General features: G+C 42.4%; 3 protein-coding genes across 3 annotated transcripts; all 3 read right to left on the minus strand.

Annotated features, from left to right (window-relative positions):
- Positions 1-3,086: 3,086 nt before the first annotated feature.
- LOC132475047 (extracellular calcium-sensing receptor-like) lies at positions 3,087-6,576 on the minus strand. The gene is made up of 8 exons (XM_060076013.1): positions 6,370-6,576; positions 5,957-6,248; positions 5,582-5,871; positions 5,143-5,438; positions 4,645-4,850; positions 4,286-4,507; positions 4,077-4,200; positions 3,087-3,985 (listed from the first exon to the last, which is right to left on the minus strand). Exons 1-8 carry the CDS (start codon positions 6,564-6,566, stop codon positions 3,087-3,089), a joined length of 2,526 nt encoding a protein of 841 aa, XP_059931996.1. The 5' UTR covers positions 6,567-6,576.
- Positions 6,577-10,790: 4,214 nt separating this feature from the next.
- Positions 10,791-14,438, minus strand: LOC132474972 (extracellular calcium-sensing receptor-like). The gene is made up of 7 exons (XM_060075912.1): positions 13,666-14,438; positions 13,291-13,580; positions 12,852-13,147; positions 12,354-12,559; positions 11,996-12,217; positions 11,787-11,910; positions 10,791-11,710 (listed from the first exon to the last, which is right to left on the minus strand). Exons 1-7 carry the CDS (start codon positions 14,002-14,004, stop codon positions 10,812-10,814), a joined length of 2,376 nt encoding a protein of 791 aa, XP_059931895.1. The 5' UTR covers positions 14,005-14,438; the 3' UTR covers positions 10,791-10,811.
- A 1,282-nt stretch (positions 14,439-15,720) lies between these two features.
- LOC132475143 (extracellular calcium-sensing receptor-like) lies at positions 15,721-18,836 on the minus strand. The gene is given in 5 exon segments (XM_060076140.1): positions 15,721-16,639; positions 16,641-16,819; positions 16,905-17,126; positions 17,893-17,975; positions 18,743-18,836. Coding segments are annotated over 5 exon segments (1,497 nt in total).
- Between the last annotated feature and the right edge of the window lie 111 nt (positions 18,837-18,947).

Raw genomic sequence — 18,947 nt, forward strand, 5'->3', positions numbered from 1 at the left:
AGCGGCTTTGTGAATAACTTTTAAGAAAAAACTCCTACGTAAAATGTTTTAGCGCGAGTTAGGAGCACTCCTAGCGGTAAGATGAAATGCTTTGTGAATACGGCCCCAGAACTTGTACTGCGAGAGGCTGTTCAAAGCCTGGACAACACTCAAATACAAAACACTCTACTCAGTAAAGGCATCTGCTGGTTGTTTAACCCACCTTCAGGATCACACCACGGAGGCATCTGGGAGAGACAAATTAGAACCATCAGACGGATTCTCAGTGCACTGATGCACCAACAAACCCTGGACGAAGAAGGTCTCAACACCTTGCTCTGTGAAGTGGAAGCAATTGTAAATGACAGACCTATCACGAAAGCATCAAATGATTCCTTGGATCTGGAACCACTTACACCAAACCATCTCTTACTGCTTAAGACAAAGCCCTTCTTACCTCCAGGAACGTTCAGTCCAGATGACTGCTACGACAGACGGAGAATGCATCAAGTTCAGTACATTGGAGATCTATTCTGGAAGAGATGGACCAAAGAATACCTACCAGAACTCCAAGAACGTCAAAAGTGGACCAAAACAACAAGAAACTTGGTCAAAGGAGACATTGTGCTCATCATTGATGAAACAGCCCCAAGGAATTCATGGATAATGGGACGAGTTGTGGAAACCCTGCCAGATTCCAGAGGACATGTGTGGCAAGTGCAAGTTCGGACAAAGACCAACATCCTCTGCAGGCCCATCACCAAGCTTGCCCTGCTCCTTGAGGCTCCAGTTGAAGCCTAAGACCCCCACACACACACAAATTTTTTCTTATTGACTATTTTTCCATGGACAATCTTTTTTGATATATTCTTTTTTTCATGACGTTATCGTACGTCGAAGAATCGATGTATGTTCTATATCTTTAAAGTACTGTTGTTTTTGGAAATTGTATAATATAAAATAAGTTTGGCTCCATTTGTTTAATTTAATAATTGTCAGTACAATTAGGGGCCGGAATGTTGAAGCCAAATGGTTGATTTCATGATGTATTGAATATTTTGATTTTTTTTATGAATTTTGAGTTGTTTGTTTGTTGATTTATTATTATTTAAATTATTTATATTACTGCCAACTGGTGGAGGAATAGCACGGTGCATAAATGAACGCCGCCCCTAATTGGATAGGTGAGGACGGCTTCCAATCTATTTCAGCTGGGCCGAATAGAGCAAACAAGGTTCCCTGGCCAAACTGATATGCGCTGCTAGACGCGCCGAATTGACCACAACAGTTTTCCTTTGATTTAGAGCAATTTATTCCTCTTCTGACAAACAATTTGCTTTTCTTACCGGAGTGGAGCAAAATCGCAATGTGGCCAATTCGGCGCGTCTAGCAGCGCATATCCGGGAACCCTTAAGAAACCGGCAGCAAAATCGCAATGTGATCAATTTGGCGCGTCTAGCAGCACATATCCGGGAACCCTTAAGAAACAAAAGTATTGCACTTTTACTTAGAGACTATGGATATGGGCTCATCCAATGTGGCCTCCTTGAGGGTTATGCACCGCCCAAGCAGAGCAAACTCTGTGGCAGATTACCTCTCACACCAGAGGCGACCCCCTGGGGAATGGAGGCTGCACCCGCAGGTAGTGCAGATTATTGGGATCAGTCTGTGGAGGCCCAGGTAGATCTGTTTGCCTCAGAATGCACAACTCACCATCCTCTATGGTTCTCCTTGGCAGAGACCAGTGCTCTGCTGGGGTCTAAACGCTTTTGCCGTCTCCTTTATGCATTCCCTCAGATCCCCCTGTTAATGCTCACACTTTACAGGGTGAGTTTGTCAGGCCACAGGGTCCTCCTAGTGCCCCCAAGTAGCCAGCGAGGATATGGTTCTCCACACTCCTCAGTCAGTAGAATGGAGAACCGTGGCAGCTCCCAGTGAGGATGGACCTCCTGTTCCAGCTGGAGGGGGAGGTTTGGCATCCGTCTCCGAGCCTCCTTCAACTCGTGGCATGGCCATTAACAGAGGGATCGGTCACTCTTGACTGATCTCGGGCCCTCAATTTGTGAGACCTTGCGGAATACAAGAGCTCCTTCCACGAGAGTGGTGTACGGTAACTGCTGGGCTACATTCTCTACATAGTGCGGGGGCAGGGAGCTAGACCCAGTCTCCTGCCCTTTAAAGGACATACGGCGGTAACTGCAGTATCTTTATGATGCAGACCGGGCTGCCTAAATCATGTAGGTGTACGTGGCGGCCATAGCTTTAAACCATGGCCATATTGGTGGCAGGCCAGTCAGGGCGCATTACTGGGTGGCACAGTTTCTGCATGGTGTCAGAAGACTACACCCTCCTAGGACGAGGCATGCTGCAGCATTGGATCTCCCATTGGTCCTGCAGGCCCTGGGAGAGTCACCCTTGGAGCCTATGGCAGGGGTGACTTTGAGAAATGCGTCAATGGAAACTTATTTTCTTTTAGCAATTACTACAGCGAAGCGCGTGAGAGAATTCCACACGCTACGTATCAATCCTACGTGTCTTCGATGGAAGGCAGACAGCTGGGGTGGTGCATTGGCCGAATATTGCCTTCCTTGAGTCCAGAGGGTGGGGGGGGGGGGTCTAGTGCTGGTCAACAGGAAGCAGAGACCTTTTATCCATACATCTGCTTAAAGATAATGCTGGCACCTCTGACACACGTGTTCAGGTCTCAGTCTGCTAGAAAGGAGACAAGCAAACAAGAGCTATTTTGCAATTGAAAGTCTCGTCTGTCCTAGGAGCAATATCTTAATAAGGAGTTTAAATTTTATGTATGAATGAAAAGACACAAATAGACTTGTAAAGGAGGAATTTTATATTATGCATAAAAATACAAGTGTTCGTAATAGTGTACAAATTACCACGTCAGTTAAACAAACAAAGACTCAAACATAGCATTATTTATGGCCGTTAATTATAATAAAGATTATAATGAAAATTATCAATTGAAATGTAAATATATAACATTATTGTAAGTACAGTAGATGAGTCTTTTCCATGCCAATTCAACAAAGACCTACACTAAATTGACTTCTGCATTTTACTTTTTCATGAAAAACAATAAATAATAATTTCTATTTTTTACCCATTAAATGTTTCTTTGTGTTTTTCTCTGGCCTAAACAAAATAATAAAACATTTTGGAAAGAATATACAGATAATCAATCCAAAACTAGAGGCCAAAATGGCAAACACCTCCACAGCTACAGTGAACTTCCCAGGGGAACTGATATAAGCTGGGATAAAAGTTATCCAAACAGCACAGAATATAAACATACTAAATGTGATTAGCTTAGCTTCATTAAAATTGTCAGGTAGTTTTCGGGCTAAAACAGCTAACACAAAACAAAATACGGCAAGGAGCCCGATGTACCCAAGCACAGCCCAGAAACCTAATGCTGAGCCTAATGCACATTCTAGAATGATTTTCTCCTTGTAGACTGTCAGATTTCTATTAGAGTAAGGAGGCTGCAGAACCAGCCAAATAATGCATATCAAAACTTGAACAAATGTAAAAGATACCACAGTCATTCTCTGTTGTGCTAAGCCGAACCATTTGGCTACATTGCTACCTGGGATTGTAGCTTTAAACGCCATCAACACCACTATAGTTTTCCCCAGAACACAAGAGATACAGAGGACAAAGGTGATCCCAAAGGCTGTGTGGCGAAGCATACAGGACCAGTCTGAGGGACGGCCGATGAATGTCAGAGAACACAGGAAACACAGAGTCAAGGAGAAGAGCAGCAGGAAGCTCAGCTCAGAGTTGTTAGCTTTCACTACAGGGGTAAATCTGTGCTTGAATAACACTATGGCTGTAATGATCGTCAAACAGGCTCCTGCTATTGAGCATGCTGACAAAATAATTCCCAAGATCTCATGAAAGGAAAGGAACTCAAGAAGCTTGGGACGACAGAAGTTCTTCTCTGCATTGGGCCAGAACTCATTGGGACAAGGGGAACAATCAGATGAATCTGGGGAAAGATATATAATCAGTCTTTACAATTATTATAATATTCTATTTTTCATAATTTCATGCAGGATTTGGAATAAGATTGGTTGTACCAGTAGAATTGCTTATCTCTCCTTCAGCACATGGTACGCAGTCATAGCAGCAATACGGCTTTCCCTCCTGGAGAACCTTGCGTTTTCCCGGTGGACAGCTGTCACTGCACACGGACACAGGCACCTGATGCACACATAGACAAACAGCTTTACATGCATTTTGGAAGCAGTTGTATTGAAGGAATCAAAGAATAAGGTGTCCTCCCTGCCTGTACGCCACCATCTGCCCAACTGATTTCCCTTTTGATATTTAACTTCTGACCAGGAGAAAGGGAATCATCATAATGTCCCACGGTTACGAACTCCAGACCACCGTTCTCATTTCTCTTCCAGTTAATCAGCTCATAGAAGGCCACAGGGTCACCATTGGCATCAAATGAGACGTGGTAACCATTACGAGAGAAATTCACCCTTTTCAACTGATCAAGGACCTGTGTAGAAGAAAAAAGAGTGAAAACAGAACAATTAGATCTTTAAGAAATTGAAGTATATTGTACATAGAAGGTGCCACTTTGAACTTTACCTTCTTCAAGGATTTGTTTCAATAATAAGAATAATTGTTATTCACCTGATTTGGCTCAATTTTCATGAATTGATCACATTGTATTTTGAAGTTTATCTTCTTACACACCAAGTAGTGTATAGCGTGTGCTATTGCGTAAACAGCTTTGTACACCATGTTTGTGATTCTGAGCTGAGAGGTGTCAGTGAATGGGTTTTTGAGCTTCTGTATATCTTCAGTTCCATCACACACCCTGTCCGCTGAACCAGCGCCTTCAAAAAGAGAAACAGGAGTACATTTTTTGATGATTAATGAAAACACAAAAACATCTAAAAAAGTATAATAATATGAAATAAGTATTTTGTTAGCCGGTTAAGCTAATAATGTAATTACTTCTCAAAAGAAGATTCTGTTGTCATAATTTGTTTAGGAATTACCCATTTGTTATAATAAGGAATAATAGTTAATACAAATGAATAATTATTATAATAATCATTCATTATTGTAAGCATTATGATATCAGCACCATTAAAGTAAGTCAATACTATTTCTAAGATTTCTCACTTTTTTCTAGCAGACAGTTGAATGCACCCTCCCAGAACTCAGAAAGCACGTTTGAAGCAGCCACCTTAGCAAGAGAAAGATCTAGAAGGAATTCCCTAAAACCTGGTATGTTAGATTGCGGAATAGCAAATCCAATCGCTCCTGCACATATGTTAAATCTCTGAACCTCCAAATGGGTTACCCAGGCCTCACTGCCGATCCATTGGCGAGGAAGAGAAGGATGTAAAGTCAGCTCCTCAAGCAGAACCCACATGTCACCAGGAGCTGTAAATGCCACGACAACCTTGGCTGTCGACCTGTAGAGAGTTCTAAACATAAATTATATTGTATGGTTGTTGCTAAGGTTTTTTAAACATTGTATGCCATTAAGCCATCTTGGTTTGTACATTGACATTGTATTTTATAAACTGGACATAATCAGAATAATTAATGTATGAACCTGCGAATCACTTCAGCCACCTGTTGAATCTTGCTCTGTGGATCATATCTATTGATTGTTTCAGAGTATTCCACACATATACCCTCTTTGTGCGCTGCTCGTAAAAAGGACGCCATACCATTGTTGCCATAGTCTGTTCTAGACCGGACAGCACCGATCCAAGTCCAACCAAAATGTTTCACAAGTTTGGCAAGAGCCTCTGCCTGAAACTGGTCACTGGGGACGGTCCGAAAAAAGGTTGGGTATTGCGTCTTGTCAGACAAACATGCACAGGTAGCGAAGTAACTAACCTTTGGAAAAAAAATAACATTACGATGCACTTTTACAAAAGAGGGGCACAGAAATGGCATGAGTTCTGCATAATAAATTAAATACTTGTGGAATGTCAAAGGGCCCGATGATTCGTGATATGCTGATGGTTTGCGTTGATCCAGAATCACCAATAACAGCCAACACCCTTCCTGATTGCGAACACACTTTACTGTTATTATACAAAGGTGGGGCATTTGTAAACTGGAAAGCCACCTGCACGGCCATGGGGGTTGAGGCACAAGAATCATGGATTTTATAACCAAGCGCGACCCCCGGCAGAAGATCTGAGCTGTTGTTAATCTCGTCGATGGCAAAGGCCATTGCACGCGAGAAGCGCAGTTCCCGGTAATCCATGCTGTAAACAAATATAACATTTTCAAGATACAAAAAAAATACTTTCATCAGGGCATATTTAATTTGGTTTCAAAATTAAAACAAACACCAAACCCCTTTATTTTCTTCTTTGACTAACTCACCTTCCTGTGCATTTGAGAGGCTCTGGAGGGCTGGGGTAGTTTTTGTTCACTGTTTTCATGTAGTAATGTATTTGGAATATGCCCCCAATAATGTAATCCCCTCTCTGTGTAAATGCAGCTTGCTGAGGGATACCCCGAAGCCAACAATCAACAGAATCAGTAGCATTGTCTGTATTAGCAGTAGCCTCTGTACTCATTATTAGACCACCCGCAGATTTATATATAGAAAGCACAAAACATAGCAAAAAAAAAACCAAGGTCAAGCTTGTTGTAAGAAAAACTGCAACCAACCCACCCATCCTTAAAATGAGGATGCTAGTGCTCACTAGGTGTTACAATTAGAATATATAAATGATCAGATAGGTGCTGCCCTCTTTTTGCATTACGTCAGATTCTGCACACAGGAGTAATCCCAACTGCTACCACTAGATTTGAATCATTCAAAAACAGAATGATCCATAGGAAGTGGTATTAGAAGCCTTTGAAGTTCAACATTCTCAACAGGCTGCTATTTCCACATAGAAAATACAGTGTGCATGAAACTTTGTATCCATGCACCATTCCTCACGATGGACAACTTTCAAGGTGCAACCCATTTAGTCAGACCATTTAGATGAAATGCAATTGCCACAACTAAACCAAACGATTGAGGTGGTAAAAGCTGCAGACTTGGCATTCATGTACCATTACACTGTGGGACTATACTGTATGGTCTTTAATTTATATCAATAAGGCCAAAGAGAGCAGCGATATCGTTCCAACACAGGCTGGTCCTTAAAGGGGTACACACATCATTTTTCAAGGTCTGTTTTGAAGGTGGATTTTGGAAACTGTATTTTTAGAAATACGGTTAGTTATTATATTGATAATTTCCTTCCGATAAGCATGTTTTCAATGAGTACCAATATCATTTTACCGTACCTACAAAGTTCAATAAATCCATCATATTTGGATGTCAAGACCAATTACAATCCACTACTCAATCGAGTGAAACACGAGTCAAGTCCATTTTTATCCACCACCGGGTGGATCCAGCTCCGCCGCAGGGGCTCCGCAGCCGGTGCTCTGCAGCCATTGCTCCGCGGCCTGAGCTCCGCGGCCTGAGCTCCACGGCCTGAGCTCCATGGCCTGAGCTCCGCGGTATTGGGAACTCCCTCTCTGTGATCATCCTTGCTCAGTCTCAAATGTTGCAGCCAGAGCATGAAGGGAGAGAGCTTGGGGACACAAACGATGCAGCATTTCAGGCCTTTGGTCTGATGTCTGGGGAGCTTGGCCGCTTGATGTCCATCCTTGTTGTGACACGACGTCAGGTGTGGCTTGAGCAGGTGCCTATGTCTGATGATTGTAGGAAGATGCTATGGAAACTTCCTGATGCGCCAGGCTAGTTCTTTGGGCCAGAGGCAGAAAGGGCGTTGGAGCGCAAGAAGCAATCAAAGCAGGCTTCAGAGGCCTGGGGACCCCAGAGTAGGAGCATGGGACCCCATGCTCAGCGCCCCGGAAAACATGGCACATGGGACCCACAACGCTCCCGTCACCTAAACCCACCGCTGCAGCCCTGGCAACAGAGCAGCCAGGTTGCTGTAGGCAGCTGGTGTTAGCCCGGAGACGAGTAGCCTCCATTTTGCCGGTCCCAGCGGGTAAAAGGGCACAACCACCACCTCCCCCAAGCCCCTGTATTACCCTCGTGGCACACTCTGTGGTGGAAAGGTTTTCAGAGCAGCACCTGGAATACTGGGCAGCCCATTCCCAAGCTACATGGGTTTTGAACACGATGTCCCAGGGTTACAGGTTGCAGTTCCGCCGTCGGCCACCAGCACCAACAGGGGTCAGGGTGACCTCGGTCGCAGACCTCGTCAGGGCCTTGCGTATGTCATAGGAGATAGCCACCCTCTTGGACAAAAAAGCCATCACAGTGGTTAAACCACATACACAGAGTGATGGGTTATACTCAACGTATTTTCTGTTTTTTATGTGCAACCTCCTCAAGCCTATACTAGACTTGAGGAGGTTGCACATGCAACTGAAGGACCAACTGTCTTGGATGCATCGTACAATCTACGTACTTCAGGTTATCACTCCAAGAGATTGGTTTACCTCCTTAGATCTCCGCGATGCTTACTTTTACATTCCCCTTCACCCTGAACGCAGAAAGTTTCTCTGCTTTGCCTTTCAAGGCAAACCAGTTTGCAGTCCTTCAATCGGCCTGTCCCTGGCTCCTCGCATGATTTGAAGATGCATGAGGTCAACCTTGCCATCACTGTGCCTGACAAAATTCTCCCTTGTATCGACGACTGGCTTATTTGTGCCCCCTCGCTCTGGAAGGCAGAGTAAACGACATCCAGGGTCCTCGCTGATTTCTAGGACATGCTGGACATGTCTGTTAACTGGGAAAATACCTTGTTACACCCAATACCGCAGACCACCTTTATCGGCTTGTGTCTGGACTGTGTCTGTGTTGATGCAGGCCTGCCCGACTGTGGAATGGGTGGAGAGGATACAAGGCCTACTACAGTCTGTCAACCTTGGGGCAAGTTTGACCATCCAGACATGGTTCAGGCTGCCTGGGGAAGCTAACAGCGGCCTCAGCAATCACACAAGTAGGCCTGCTGCATCTACGGCCTCAACATGGAGCCTCGCTTACACAGATGGGTCATGATCGGGGTCACTCGCAAGTGAACTGTGGCGGGAGAGCAGATTTCGGCTGCATGGTGTTCCCCTCGGCTCAGTCCCAGTGAGGCGAGAGGCGTTGACAACAGATGCCTCATCCCAAGGTTTGGGGGCAGTATGGCAAAGGAGGTCAGTCCAGGGGGTTTGGTGCCCTCAGTGGAGAGGGCAGCACATCGATGGCTTAGAACTCCGGACTGTCTACTTGGCGCTGAAGCACTTCTTGCCTTGTCTCAGGAGCAAGCATGTGGTCGTCCGCACAGACAACAACTCAGCGGTGTTTCATATCAACCATCAAGGAGGGACCAGGTCACTGGAGTCCCTGAGGGGAGCTTAGGGACTATGGATTTGGGCGCATCCTCGGTTGGCCTCCTTGAGGGCGATGCACCTCCCAGGCAGAGCAAACTCTGTGGCAGATTACCTCCCACACCAGAGGCAACCCCCTGGGGATTTGAGGCTGCACCCGCAGGTAGTGCAGATGATATAGGATCTGTACGGGGAGGCCCAGGTAGATCTGTTCGCCTCAGAATGCACAACTCACCATCCCCCATGGTTCTTCTTGGCAGAGACCAGTGCTACGCTTGGGATAGACGCTATTGCCAACATCTGGCTGAGGGGTCGCCTTTATGCATTCCCTCAGATCCCCCTGATAATGTTCACATTTCACAGGGGGAGTTTGTCAGGCCACAGGGTACTCCTCGTAGCCCCCAAGTGGCCAGCGAGGATATGGTTCCCTGCACTCCTCAGTCTGAAGGACAGAGAACTGGGCAGCTCCCAGTGAGGATGGACCTCTTGTCCTAGCTGGAGGGGAAGGTTTGGCATCCGTCTCATAGCCTCCTTGAACTCGTGGTATGGCCATTGACAGGGATCGGTCACTCTTGATTGACCTCGGGCCCTTAATTTGTGAGGCCTTGCGGAATGCAAGAGCTCCTTCCACGAGAGTGGAACTGCTGGGCTGCATTCACTACATGGTACGGGGAGAGGGAGTTAGACCCAGTCCCCTGCCCTTTACAGGACATACTGCGGTAGCTGCAGTATCTATTTGATGCAGGCCAGGCTGCCTCTAACCTTGAAGGTGTACGTGGCGGCCAACGTTGCCATATATAAACCATGGCAACATTGGTGGCAGGCCAGTCGGGCGCAATACTGGGTGGCACAGTTTCTGCATGGTGCCAGGAGCGAATGCCGGCACCTCTGACATACCATTTAGGTTAACATTTCCTTACTTTGAATTGAAGAGATTCTGGAGAGTGGGTGAAAATGTGTTCAGGACTCATTCTACAAGAAAAGACACTGGTATATGCATACATATACGGGTATATAATGAATAGGGGAAGTGCTTCTTTGCAATTGAAAGCCTCGTCTGTCCTAGAAGCAATATCTTATAAAGGAATTGCCATGCCTATCAATAGGTGTTAACAATGTATTGCCAATCAGGTGTTTATATTTGGTGTATAAATGAAAAAAACACAAATACAGTTGTAAAGGATGAATTTTATATTATGCAAGAAAATACACATGCTCGTAATAGTGTACAAATGACCAGATCAAATTAACAAAACTGCCATGGCCGACTCAAATATAGCATTATTTATGGACTTAAATCATAATAAGGCTTATAATGAAAATGATTAATTGAAATGTAAATGTATAACATTATTATTAAGTACAGTAGTTCAGTCATTTACATGGCAATTAAACAAAGAACTACACTAAACATACAATATGAATGATTCTGAAGTTTACGTTGACTTATCTACACTTAAGAATAATACTTTCTATTTTTTACCCATTAAATGTTTCTTGGTGTTTTTCTCAGGCCTAAACAAAATAATAAAACATTTTGGAAAGAATATACAGATAATCAATCCAAAACTCGAGGCCAAAATGGCAAAAACCTCCACAGCTACAGTGAACTTCCCAGGGGAACTGATATAAGCTGGGATAAAAGTTATCCAAACAGCACAGAATATAAGCATACTAAATGTGATTAGCTTAGCTTCATTAAAATTGTCAGGTAGTTTTCGGGCTAAAACAGCTAATACAAAACAAAATACGGCAAGGAGCCCAATGTACCCAAGCACAGCCCAGAAACCTAATGCTGAGCCTAATGCACATTCTAGAATTATTATCTCCTTGTAGATGGTCAGATTTCTATTAGAGTAAGGAGGCTTCAGAACAAGCCAAACAATGCATATCAGAACTTGAACAAATGTAAAAGACACTACAGTCATTCTCTGCTGTGTTAAGCCAAACCATTTTGCTACATTGCTACCTGGGATTGTAGCTTTAAATGCCATCAACACCACGATCGTTTTCCCCAGAACACAAGAGATACAGAGGACGAAGGTGATCCCAAAAGCTGTGTGGCGAAGCATACAGGACCAGTCTGAGGGACGGCCGATGAAGGTCAGAGAACACAGGAAACACAGAGTCAAGGAGAATAGCAGCAGGAAGCTCAGCTCGGAGTTGTTAGCTTTAACTACAGGGGTAAATCTGTGCTTGAACAACACTATGGCTGTAATGATGGTCAAACAGGCTCCTGCTATAGAGAATGCTGACAAAATAATTCCAAGGATCTCGTGAAAGGAAAGGAACTCAACAAGCTTGGGACGACAGAAGTTCTTCTCTGCATTGGGCCAGAACTCATTGGGACATGGGGAACAGTCAGATGAATCTGGGGAAAGATATATAATCAGTTTTTACTATTATTATAACATTTTGTTTTTTAGGAATGTTAACATTGGTTGTACCAGTAGAATTGCTTATCTCTCCTTCAGCACATGGTACACAGTCATAGCAGCAAACCGGCTTCCCCTTCTGGAGAACCTTGCGTGTTCCCGGTGGACAGCTGTCACTGCATACGGACACTGGCACCTGATTCACACATAGACAAACAGCTTTACATGCAGTTTGGAAGCAGTTGTGTTGAAGGAATCAAAGAATATGTAGTCCTCCCTGCCTGTATGCCACCATCTGCCCAACTGATTTCACTTTTGATATTGAACTTCTGGCCAGGAGAAAGGGACTCATCATAATGTCCCACGGTTACAAACTCCAGACCACCGTTCTCATTTATCTGCCAGTTAATCAGCTCATAGAAGGCCACAGGGTCACCATTGCCATCAAATGAGACGTGGTAACCATTACGAGAGAAATTCACCCTTTTCAACTGATCAAGGACCTGTACAGGTGAAAATTTTGTGAAAACAGAACAATTAGATAATTAAGATAGGAGTATGTTGTACATAAAAAGGCGGCACTTTGAACTTTACCTTTTTCAAGGAATTGCTTCAATAAAAAGCACAATTGTTACTCACCTGAATTGGCTCAATTTTCATGAATTGATCACATTGTATTTTGGAGTTTATCTTCTTACACACCAAGTAGTGTATAGCGTGTGCTATTGCGTAAACAGCTTTGTACACCATGTTTGTGATTCTGAGCTGAGAGGTGTCAGTGAATGGGTTTTTGAGCTTCTGTATATCTTCAGTTCCATCACACACCCTGTCCACTGAACCAGCGCCTTCAAAAAGAGAAACAGGAGTAAATGTTTTGATGATTAATGAAAACACAAAAACATCTAAAAAAGTATAATAATATGAAATAAGTATTTTGTTATCTGGTTAAGCTAATAATGTAATTACTTCTCAAAAGAAGATTCTGTTGTCATAATTTGTTTAGGAATTACCCATTTGTTATAATAAGGAATAATAGTTGATACAAATGAATAATTATAATAATAATCATTCATTATTGTAAGTATTATGATGTCAGCACCATTAAAGTAAGTCAATACTATTTCAAAGATTTCTCACTTTTTTCTAGCAGACAGTTGAATGCACCCTCCCAGAACTCAGAAAGCACGTTTGAAGCAGCCACCTTAGCAGGAGAAAGATCTAGAAGGAATTCCCTAAAACCTGGTATGTTAGATTGCGGAATAGCAAATCCAATCGCTCCTGCACAAATGTTAAATCTCTGAACCTCCAAATGGGATACCCAGGCCTCACTGCCAATCCATTGGCGAGGAAGAGAAGGATGTAAAGTCAGCTCCTCAAGCAGAACCCACATGTCACCAGAACCTGCAAATGCTACGACAACCTTGGCTGTCGACCTGTAGAGATTTCTAAACATAAATTATGTTGAATGGTTGATGCTAAGGTTTTTTAAACATTATATGCCATTAAGCCATCTTGGTTTGTACATTGACATTGTATTTTATAAACTGGACATAATCAGAATAATTAATGTATGAACCTGCGAATCACTTCAGCCACCTGTTGAATCTTGCTCTGTGGATCATATCTATTGATTGTTTCAGAGTATTCCACACATATACCCTCTTTGTGCGCTGCTCGTAAAAAGGACGCCATACCATTGTTGCCATAGTCTGTTCTAGACCGGACAGCACCGATCCAAGTCCAACCAAAATGTTTCACAAGTTTGGCAAGAGCCTCTGCCTGAAACTGGTCACTGGGGACGGTTCGAAAAAAGGTTGGGTATTGTGTCTTGTCAGACAAACATGCACAGGTAGCGAAGTAACTAACCTTTGGAAAAAAAATAACATTACGATGCACTTTTACAAAAGAGGGGCACAGAAATGGCATGAGTTCTGCATAATAAATTAAATACTTGTGGAATGTCAAAGGGTCCGATGATTCGTGATATGCTGATGGTTTGCGTTGATCCAGAATCACCAATAACAGCCAACACCCTTCCTGATTGCGAACACACTTTACTGTTATTATACAAAGGTGGGGCATTTGTAAACTGGAAAGCCATCTGCACGGCCATGGGGGTTGAGGCACAAGAATCATGGATTTTATAACCAAGCGCGACCCCCGGCAGAAGATCTGTGCTGTTGTTGATCTCGTCGATGGCAAAGGCCATTGCACGAGAGAAGCGCAATTCCCGGTAGTCCATGCTGTAAACAAATAGAACATTTTCAAGATACAAAAGAAATACTTTCATCAGGGTATATTTAATTTGGTTTCAAAATTTAAAAAAAAACACCAAACCCCTTTATTTTCTTCTTTGACTAACTCACCTTCCTGTGCATTTGAGAGGCTCTGGAGGGCTGGGGTAGTTTTTCTTCACTGTTTTCATGTAGTAATGTATTTGGAATATGCCCCCAATAATGTAATCCCCTCTCTGTGTAAATGCAGCTTGCTGAGGGATACCCCGAAGCCAACAATCAACAGAATCAGTGGCATTGTCTGTATTAGCAGTAGCCTCTGTACTCATTATTAGACCACCCGCAGATTTATATATAGAAAGCACAAAACATAGCAAAAAACAAAACAAGGTCAAGCTTGTTGTAAGAAAAACTGCAACCAAGCCACCCATCCTTAAAATGAGGATGCTAGTGCTCACTAGGTGTTACAATTAGAATATATAAATGATCAGATAGGTGCTGCCCTCTTTTTGCATTACGTCAGATTCTGCACACAGGAGTAATCCCAACTGCTACCACTAGATTTGAATCATTCAAAAACAGAATGATCCATAGGTGGTGCCGTGGTGGTATAACAAGCCTTTGAAGTTCAACATTCTCAACAGGCTGCTATTTCCACATGGAAAATACAATGTGCATGAAACTTTGTATCCATGCATGCACCATTCCTCACGATGAACAACTTTCAAGGTGCAACCCATTTAGTCAGACCATTTAGATGAAATGCAATCGCCACAACTCAACCAAACGGTTGAGGTGGTAAAAGCTGCAGACTTGGCACTCATGTACCATTACACTGTGGGACTATACTGTATGGTCAAAGGCCAAAGACAGCAGCGATGTCGTTCCAACACAGGCTGGTCCTTAAAGGGGTACGCACATCATTTTTCAAAAGTCTGTTTTGAAGGTGGATTTTGAAACTGTATTTTTAGAAATATGGTTAGTTATTATATTGATAATTTCCTTCCGATAAGCATGTTTTCAATGAGTACCAATACCATTTTACCGTACCTATAAAGTTCAATAAATCCATCATATTTGGAATTCTGCTCCTTCTCAAAATAAATTCTGACCTGCCCTTGCTAATGGCTATATCCATGTAGCTCAGTGATGAGCTTGGTCTCAGGAGGATGTGGCTTCAAGTCTGCCTATATTTAATATGTGACATTATGAAGTACATCATGCCACGGTATTGTACTTCAGGTATATTACCTCCACCCAGTGTTGTAATTGAGTCACTATGCCTTGAGTCCAAGTCCATGTTCGGTCTCCGGTGTTCCGAACATGGAAAGTGCTTCTTTGCAATTGAAAGCCTCGTCTGTCCTAGAAGCAATATCTTATTAAGGAAATGCCATTTTAATCAATAGGTGTTAACAATGTATTGCCAATCAGGTGTTTATATTTGGTGCATAAATGAAAAAAACACAAATACAGTTGTAAAGGATGAATTTTATATTAAGCATGAAAATACACATGCTCGTAATAGTGTACAAATGATCACATCAAATTAACAAAAATGCCATGGCCGACTCAAATATAGCATTATTTATGGACTTAAATCAAAATAAAGATTATAATGAAAATGATTAATTGAAATGTAAATGTATACAATTATTATTAAGTAGAGTAGTTCAGTCATTTACATGGCAATTAAACAAAGAACTACACTAAACATATAATATGTATGATTCTGAAGTTCACGTTGACTTATCTACGCTTAAGAATAATACTTTCTATTTTTTACCCATTAAATGTTTCTTGGTGTTTTTCTCAGGCCTAAACAAAATAATAAAACATTTTGGAAAGAATATACAGATAATCAATCCAAAACTAGAGGCCAAAATGGCAAACACCTCCACAGCTACAGTGAACTTCCCAGGGGAACTGATATAAGCTGGGATAAAAGTTATCCAAACAGCACAGAATATAAGCATACTAAATGTGATTAGCTTAGCTTCATTAAAATTGTCAGGTAGTTTTCGGGCTAAAACAGCTAATACAAAACAAAATACGGCAAGGAGCCCAATGTACCCAAGCACAGCCCAGAAACCTAATGCTGAGCCTAATGCACATTCTAGAATTATTATCTCCTTGTAGACGGTAAGATTTCTATTAGAGTAAGGAGGCTTCAGAACAAGCCAAACAATGCATATCAGAACTTGAACAAATGTAAAAGATACTACAGTCATTCTCTGCTGTGTTAAGCCAAACCATTTTGCTACATTGCTACCTGGGATTGTAGCTTTAAATGCCATCAACACCACGATCGTTTTCCCCAGAACACAAGAGATACAGAGGACGAAGGTGATCCCAAAAGCTGTGTGGCGAAGCATACAGGACCAGTCTGAGGGACGGCCGATGAAGGTCAGAGAACACAGGAAACACAGAGTCAAGGAGAATAGCAGCAGGAAGCTCAGCTCAGAGTTGTTAGCTTTAACAACGGGGGTAAATCTGTGCTTGAACAACACTATGGCTGTAATGATGGTCAAACAGGCTCCTGCTATAGAGAATGCTGACAAAATAATTCCAAGGATCTCGTGAAAGGAAAGGAACTCAACAAGCTTGGGACGACAGAAGTTCTTCTCTGCATTGGGCCAGAACTCATTGGGACATGGGGAACAGTCAGATGAATCTGGGAAAAGATATATAATCAGTTTTTACTATTATTATAACATTTTGTTTTTTAGGAATGTTAACATTGGTTGTACCAGTAGAATTGCTTATCTCTCCTTCAGCACATGGTACACAGTCATAGCAGCAAACCGGCTTCCCCTTCTGGAGAACCTTGCGTGTTCCCGGTGGACAGCTGTCACTGCATACGGACACAGGCACCTGATTCACACGTAGACAAACAGCTTTACATGCAGTTTGGAAGCAGTTGTGTTGAAGGAATCAAATAATGTGTTGTTCTCCCTGCCTGTATGCCACCATCTGCCCAACTGATTTCACTTTTGATATTGAACTTCTGGCCAGGAGAAAGGGACTCATCATAATGTCCCACGGTTACAAACTCCAGACCACCGTTCTCATTTATCTGCCAGTTAATCAGCTCATAGAAGGCCACAGGGTCACCATTGCCATCAAATGAGACGTGGTAACCATTACGAGAGAAATTCACCCTTTTCAACTGATCAAGGACCTGTACAGGTGAAAAATGAGTGAAAACAGAACAATTAGATAATGAAGATAGAAGTATATTGTACACAAAAAGGCAGCACATTGAACTTTACCATTTTCAAGGATTTGCTTCAATAAAAAGCTTAATTGTAATTCACCTGAATTGGCTCAATTTTCATGAATTGATCACAATGTATTTTGGAGTTTATCTTCTTACACACCAAGTAGTGTATAGCGTGTGCTATTGCGTATACAGCTTTGTACACCATGTTTGTGATTCTGAGCTGAGAGGTGTCAGTGTATGGATTTTGGAGCTTCTGTATATCTTCAGTTCCATCACAAACTTTGTCCACTGAGCCAGCTCCTGTAAAGAGAGAATCAGGAGCAGATGTTTTGATAACGAAAACACCAAAATAGCAAAAAAAAGTGTAATTATATTAAATAAGTAATTGGTTCGCTAATTATGTAATTTCTTATTTTTTCATTGAAGAAGTACACATTTGTTATAATAATGAATAATTAATAAGATGTGTAATTATAATTATTATTCATTATTATTATGAAATTGGCATAACAGTAATCCAACACTATTTCCAAGATTTCTCACGTTTTTCTAGCAGACAGTTGAATGCACCCTCCCAGAACTCCGTGAGCACGTGTGAAGCAGCCACCTTAGCAGGTGAAAGATCTAGAAGGAATTCTCTAAAACCTGGTATGTTAGATTTCGGAATAGCAAATCCAATCGCTCCTGCAAGCAGGTGAAATCTCTGAACCTCCGAATGGGTTACCCAGGCTTCACTGCCGATCCATTGGCGAGGAGGAGAGGGATGTACCGTCAGCTCTTCCAGCAGAACCCGCAAGTCTTCTGGAGCTGTAAATGCCACGACAACCATGGCTGTAGATCTGTAGAGATTTATAAATATAACTATATATTTATATATGATATATTATATTGCTTGGTTGATACTAAGGTTTTATAAACATTATATGCCTACAAGTTATCTTGGTTTTAATATTGACATTGTATTTTATAAACTGGACATAATCAGAATAATTCATGTATGAACCTGCGAATCACTTCAGCCACCTGTTGAATCTTGCTTTGCAGATCATTTCTATTAAACGATTCAGAGTATTCCACACATATACCCTCCTTCTGCGCTGCTTGTAAAAAGGAGGCCATCCCATTGTTGCCATAGTCTGAGTTAGACTGAACAGTGCCAATCCAAGTCCACCCAAAACGTTTCACGAGTTTGGCAAGAGCCTCTGCCTGGAAATGGTCACTGGGGATGGTTCTAAAAAAGGTTGGGTATTGCGTCTTGTCAGACAAACACGCACAGGTAGCGAAGGGACTAACCTTAGGAAAAAATTAAACATTACGATGCATTTTTACAAAATAGAAGCCCAATAATGGCAGAGTTCTGCAGAATAAATTAAATACTTGTGGAATGTCAAAGGGCCCAAGGATTCGAGATATGCTGATGGATGACGTTGATCCAGAATCACCAATAACTGCCAACACCCTTCCTGATTGCGAACACACTTTACTGCTTTTATACAAAGGTGGGGCATTTGTAAACTGAAACGCCACCTGCACGGCCATGGGGGTTGAGGCACAAGAATCATGGATTTTATAACCAAGCGCGACCCCCGGCAGAAGATCTGAGCTGTTGTTGATCTCGTTGATGGCAAAGGCCATTGCACGAGAGAAGCGCAGTTCCCGGGTTTCCATGCTGTAAACAAAAATATAAAAAAAATATATATACTTTCATGACGGTATATTTAATTTGCTTTCAAAGTTGAAATATAGATCAACCCCCTTTATTTTCTTCTCCGACTAACT

The sequence above is a fragment of the Gadus macrocephalus genome, chromosome 16 (assembly GCF_031168955.1).
Source record: "Gadus macrocephalus chromosome 16, ASM3116895v1".
Classification (NCBI taxonomy): domain Eukaryota; kingdom Metazoa; phylum Chordata; class Actinopteri; order Gadiformes; family Gadidae; genus Gadus; species Gadus macrocephalus.